The 7,058-nt window shown below is 34.8% G+C and overlaps 1 protein-coding gene across 1 annotated transcript; it reads left to right on the forward strand.

Annotated features, from left to right (window-relative positions):
* The first annotated feature begins 595 nt into the window (after positions 1 to 595).
* LOC113337433 (zinc finger BED domain-containing protein RICESLEEPER 3-like) lies at positions 596 to 2,839 on the forward strand. The gene is made up of 2 exons (XM_026583108.1): positions 596 to 2,015; positions 2,823 to 2,839. The coding sequence occupies exons 1-2, from the start codon at positions 596 to 598 to the stop codon at positions 2,837 to 2,839; spliced, it is 1,437 nt and encodes a 478-aa protein (XP_026438893.1).
* The last annotated feature ends 4,219 nt before the right edge of the window (positions 2,840 to 7,058 follow it).

Raw genomic sequence — 7,058 nt, forward strand, 5'->3', positions numbered from 1 at the left:
AGTATAAGATATCATTATTATATTATATTTAAACTAAAAAATTATATTATATTATATTATATTATAAAAGAAAAAGGGAAAAGTATAAGATATTATTAATTATTTATATTATATTTAAACTATGAAATTATATTATAAAAGAAAACGTAAAAGTATAAGATATCATCAATTATTTATATTATATTTAAACTAAGAAATTATATTATATTATTTAATTATTGTATTGATTATATTATATTATTTAAGCTTTCTTTATTATATATATTATATTATTTTATGTGTATATTACACAGTGATCCCAAAACGACAACTATATCCACACGAGGTGAATCCGAACAGTCTGAACACCATGTCGAGACAATTCCAAGTTCTCCAATGGATGATGACCATGGTGAAACTGCTGAGGCAAACATTACAGGTGATTGTGATAATGCCGAAGGTGAAATTGCTATAGTTTCAGGGAAGAAAAGATTCATAGTGTGGAACCACTTTGAAAAAAAAAAAGATAAAAGGGGAAGACAAAGCAGTTTGCAAATATTGTCATAAACCATTAGGAGGAAAAAGCACAAAAGGGACTAAGCATCTACACGCACACATGAAAAGATGTCCTCGACGTAAACAACAAGACATAAGACAATCAATAATCACTCCGAGTAAAAAAAGTGACGGAAGAAGTCAGCTTAACACGTACAGTTTTGATCAATCGTTCGCTAGGAAGGAACTTGCTTATATGATAATCATACACGAGTATCCGCTTTCCATCGTTGAACATGCCGGATTTAGACGATATTCAAATGCGCTTCAACCGTTGTTTAAGGTGGTATCTCGGAGCACAATTACTGTAGATAATTGTTCCACTAATGATCTTATGATCCAACTTTTCCTAGAAAAATTATCAAGTAACTTACTGTCGGGTGGAGATATTTTTCATATGCGTTGTTGTGCACACATATTAGCTCTTATAGTCAAGAAAGGATTAGAGGGGATCAAAGGAGCAATCGAATTGATTCGTAATAGTGTTGCTTACTGGAAAGCAACACCAAAACGAGTTGAGAAATTTGAAGAGGCCGCCCGTCAACTAAATATTTCGAGTATAAATAAGTTAGTTCTTGATTGTGAGACAAGATGGAACTCAACATACCTGATGCTTAATACTGCTATTAAGTATCAGAAGGTTTTTGCTCGACTAAAGCAACGTGAGCCACAGTATGATTGTTTGCCAGATGATGAAGATTGGTTGTTGGCAAAGGAAATGTCCGACAAACTTAAGATATTTTATACCTTCACAGAGAAGTTTTCCGGAGTAAAATATCCTACCACCAACCTTTTCTTTCCAAGTTTTTGTGATATTAGATTGTCATTAAATGAGTGGAAAAAATCTAAAGTTGGTGTGATTAAGGAAATGGCATATGAAATGATAGAGAAGTTTGAAGAGTATTGGTTTGTGATTAATGGAGTAATGGCCGTAGAAATTATGTTAGATCCAAGGTTTAAGATGAAATTGATTGAGTTTTATTTTCCACAAATTTATGGTCAAGCTTTTTCAAAAATCGAAATTGATCGAGTACGCGATTTATGCGTTGATTTGGCGACGGAGTATGAACTGAAAGTAAAATTTGCTGAAACATCTGTTAGCCAAAATGATTTGTCTTTCACTTCAGAGATGCATGGTTTTAACGATGACGTAGATCCTTTGGAAAAGTTTGATATGTTTGTCTCTAATACTGCTCCTACTAGTACTGTTAAGTCAGAATTAACCAATTACTTAGAAGAAGATGTTTTACCTAGGATTGGTAATTTTGACATACTAGCATGGTGGAAGAAAAATGGGATTAAATATCCAGTCTTGCAGTGTATGACTAGAGATATTTTAGCGATTCCAGTTTCAACGGTAGCTTCCGAATCAGCTTTTAGTACCGGAGGTAGATTTGTGAGTGTCCAACGTAATAGACTTCATCCAAAAACGTTGGAAGCTTTGATGTGCGCTCAAGACTGGCTACGGGATATGCTGAATGGTAATGAAATTCTCTTTTTATTGAAATGTTTTTTTTTTTACATTTAATATATCATTATGGTTATATGATACACTTTCTTATTTTGGCTAGGTGGATCAAAATTCGATGGTGAAACATTTTGGGAAGAAACTGAAGCAGACGATGAGGTGATCAACATGGAGGAAGATACTTGATAAGAAATAATTAAGAACTAAAATGAGTGATGCTCGTTTATAGACCAATTTGTTTTTCTTTTGCTTGTTTTACTATGAATTTATGAGTTTGAAATTTTAAATTATTATTATTATTATTGGTTGAACTTAGGTATTGATTATTAAATTAACTCATCGTATTTGAGCTTAATGTTATGGATAATCCGTAAAAAACCCGCCCCGTCCCAGATCAAGCGGACAATGGGGAGGGCCTGGGTTTTTTTTTTTTTGAACGGGGCAGTGACTGGGATACAAGATCCCCGCCCCATACCGGCCCCATGACCATCCCTAACTTTGGGTATGTTCATAAAATTTGGATCCAACTATGGCTCATTGGCTTGTCAGAAAGTAAATAAGTAGTGATTTTAATGCAAACCAAAGTAGTAGCTAGTTGCCGATGGGGAAATGTATTATTTTCATCAAAATGTGTGGGCAGTGCACTGAATCATATGCTGATACTTGGTTGTTGAAATTGACGACAAACTTACAGCAGCTCTCTCTCTCTCTGTGCTCCAAGTAAAATTTGTGAATATGCGGATAAACTGTACTGCGCCATGGGGTAGGGGACCGCGTGATTGTCTCCAACAAATGAATTTTTTTTTGTTTTTTTTTGAAGGCAAGAAACTTCATTAATTATTTATCGTTACAACACGTCCCGTAGGAACTTGTGCTTGACCTAGTACAAAAAAAAAAAAGGAAATCTGGAACAGAATTGGACCATGTCTCTGTTTCTGGTAGATGAGTTTGAGAAGCCGACAAACCCGCTCCCCTATCTGCCGAGGCATCAGCAGTTTGGTTGCCTTCCCTGTATTGGTGAGAGATCATAGGCTGAGGTATTTGCTGGAGCATGGCGATTGATTCTATGCCTGTAAATCCAAAGGTTTGGACAACCAACAAATGAAATTAGTAAGAGGCCAGAGATAAAAAAAAACACAAAAAGACCTAATTTTTAATCCCGGGCATATGCTGACTCCTGCTAGACACTTGGCATGCACCCAAAGCCTGTAATGTGCACCTTTCGGTTCAAGGATAGAATCGGTGGTGCCTAAACTTCAAACATAAGTAAAGTATTCACCGGTTCATACGATATTGCTACATTTTCCCTATTCCATCTAAAACATTGAGCCCTTTGGACAATGGTGGATCCCTGACAGAATGCCGCCATATAGTGGAAAAATGACCCGTCATAGGAAAAAGTTTTGGGTATTCACAGTGGGGGACATAGAACATGCATCATTTTCGTTTCTAACCCAGACACCAGGCAGGAGTTTCAATTGAAGGTTTGATGCATCAACTAACCAAAAACAGCCGTTGGATATTATTTATAGTTCTATTCATCTTCTTGCATTTTCAATTTAAGCCAAACTGAACCACCCAGTGTGTAATGGTAATTGGGGCAAAAAAACATTCATGCTTTTTTCCCACCTACCGGGTCCTAGTCCCCTAAATTAAACCACTTCCGTTTTTTACCTAAACATAGGCCAAACTGAAAAAAAATTAAAGTTCATTTTTTCTGAAACGAGACCGATTCCAGGGATTAAAAATCCTATTTTCTCCATCAGCAATGAAATTGGTCCTGGGGCTTGGGTTTGTTCAGCAGTTCAGGAAAGTTGGATCCAGTTGTGCCGAAACAAAAAGAAAATGAAGGCTTCGAGTCTCTTAAAAGAACTTTTTGAGTGAGTGATTCAATACAAAACCGAAGTAACAGTTGCGGATGTAAAAAGTCTAATGATTACCGTTATTGAATAGGAAATGCATCACTTTCATCAAAAGCTGTGTGCAGATTGCAAGAGTGCATTATCCCTGAGCTAGTATAACGCATGAGTTTTAACATATTTAGACTAGACTATCCTTAACAATGATTGCTTTTTGACACAGCCATTAAAGATAGAGCCAAATAAGGTTCTACATTTCTTAAAAGATCCATGTGTACCAAAAGTAGAGGTCATAGCTTCTATATCCCCCTTATTAGTTGTGTTATATGGAAGATTCACACCAAATCTTTACCCAAAATTAGATCTTCCGCCTGCTTTACATCCCTGGTCCTTGTTGAGATTTCTGAGCATTCGCCTGCGCAATTTAATAAAGTTAGACCCATGCCTGCAACATTAGCATTCGGGAAAGTATAAAACATTGCTCTATCATAGCTAAATGATTGTTGCTGAGAACAAGCAGTATTAACATAAAAAATGGAATGGTTGGGGAGCTCAAATTCATATCAATCCAAGGCAAAACAAAAAAATCCAACTTATTCACTTGAAATGGCAATGTACTCAACTAGATTGTTGTATGAGTCCCTTCCTTCTTACCAAATAAGAGTGAGCAAACCATTCATATTGATACAAACAACAATGATTGAATCGGGCCAGAGGAACAACATAGTCGTCAATCAAGATGAAACAATTTCATTTCGCACAAGTTATCCAAAAAGAAACAAAATTAAATAAGAGAAAATGCTACCATCTCTGCACTGCAAATTGTGCAAAAATGATAAACATGGACTTGGATAACATTTCATATAAGCACCACACTATTGACATCACTCGAATTACTAATCAAATTCATGGCTTGGGATACTCAATCTATCAAGTCTCCCCTAATTGTAATAAAACAGAAAAAGTACCTCAAAAGAAAACTTTCAAATCTCTATGACATGATTACGAAAATTCCTCTTGAAGCTATCAAATCTAATCTAACAACATCAACTCTATGGTCTGGGTTGGAAAACAACATTAATGACATTCTCCTTCTTAAGAAAAAAACAAGGTAATATTGTTGTCAGACTCGATGACATCCCAGCAACTCCTGTGAAAACGAAGGATGTGAAATGATGCAAAATGGAATATAACTGACGCAGGGTTAAGCAATACGAAAATTGATGAAACTGAGGATATAAGCAGGAAATGTATGGATAACTACAATTATAAGAAAACTCATCCATCCATAAGAAGATACTAAAATGCTTGTTGTCTGCTGAATCATTGTCCTGCATCCTAGTAGTAGTACAGTGTACGGTACCAGGCCAGAATTGAGCTTTCTAATGCATATGCAAAAATAGCATTCTTTTGAGACAAAAAAGTAGCTATTAACTGTATGAGTTTAGTTATGTGAACAACAAAACTCAGCAACCTTACTTATTAACTGTATGAGTTTAGTTATTATGTGAACAACAAAAAAGTAGCATGTTCCGCCACGTCATTTGGGCGTTGAGTGGGGCTTAGAATAGCATTTCCGTTTTTATTTTTCTTTAATAAAAGAAATAATATACTACTAAGCATTAAAGGAAAGCTACCTCATTAGCAAAAGTTACCATGAGAAAAGGGGGTGGTTCATTCCACCATTCTCCTGTGACACAAGATCTACGGACAATATTTGACTAGACAATCAGCCGTCTTATTACACTTTCTGGGAGTATAACTACATATTCAGTTACAGTGTAATTTACATAGATTAACACACAGTTAAAAGAAAAGAGGATTGCCAAAATGGAAGAGGCAAACCTGTGTTTACAGGCTTAACTAGGCTCTTATTACTTGATTTAAATATTACATGATTCCATCCTTGAGATTTTGCCCACTGCATGGCTTCAAGTAGATGCGACGTATTTCCTTGCAGAATTCATTATTATCAAAGCAATGCCACTTAAAATAGAACTTTTATGAAAAAATGCATCGATATTGATTTTCAAAACATTAGATGGTGGTGGAATCCATTGATTAGGATGTAATGTCTGTCTAATATATATGTAATGCATGTTGATGATAAACTGGTGCATGGCAATATTAGCTAAATACTTAAATAAAGGATTCATGGCAGACTTGGGTTAATATGATACTTCCAAAGATGTCATATTGTTGCAATAATTCCATCAATAAAAGGAGAATTCGTGTCAAAATTGATAATACAACCCGGAGAAGACCAAGAACTATTCCAATTTTGAATTTGGATATTGTTGTAAAAGAAGAAAATGCCGAGGAAGACATGTTTTCCATATGGCCGTTGCAAAAGGACATGTATATAGAAGATGATTTATATCTTCTATCTAATCAAGTGGTGCAGAGAGTAAATGTAATATCAGTGACAGATGGAACATGTTTCAAATTTGCCTTAACATGAAATGCCATTGTGAATCAGTTTCCACATAAATATTTGCAACTTATAAGGAATGAGCTTCTAAAATTTTAACCAACAATTATTCGAGTATAAAGAAAGTTGATTGGTTTGAGCATTAATATTAAAGAGGTGATGATAAATTGATTTAGTTGTGAAAATACTTGTTTTAGTAAGAAGCCAGATTAACTTATCTTGATTATGCAGCTGAAGAGGAATGGTTAAAATTGAATCCACCTGAAAAGGTGTAAAAAGATGTTGCAGAAGAGGGATATTCCATTGAGCAGTCTTCGTAACAATTAGTTGTGAAACCCATTGATATATTCATATGTATTTAAATCATCACAATTATGTAAAGCTAATGATTAACTTGGTGTCAAGTTATGAGGCCAAATATTAATGTTTTTGCCAAAACCAACTTGTCATTTACCAAATTTATGAACAATTTCTAATCCGTATGTTATACTTTGTCATATCTGGATGGTATTATAAAACTTAGGAGGTGGTTCATATTTCAAACCATGATAAGGAAAATGAATACTCTTAAGTACTTGAACCCAAAGTTTTGTTGAGTTGTGAATCATAGTTCATGCGAGTTTAGCTAGCATTTGTTCTGATTTAATTATTTCAGACCCAAATCTCAATATCTTTTAGGTGTTTTGAACTTATTCCAAGAGTATTGTTATGATCAGATGAGCTATTCCACCAGTTATTTCGCTGAAATTGATCAATTTTCTTAATA

Source organism: Papaver somniferum, unplaced genomic scaffold (assembly GCF_003573695.1).
Source record: "Papaver somniferum cultivar HN1 unplaced genomic scaffold, ASM357369v1 unplaced-scaffold_16, whole genome shotgun sequence".
Lineage (NCBI taxonomy): Eukaryota > Viridiplantae > Streptophyta > Magnoliopsida > Ranunculales > Papaveraceae > Papaver > Papaver somniferum.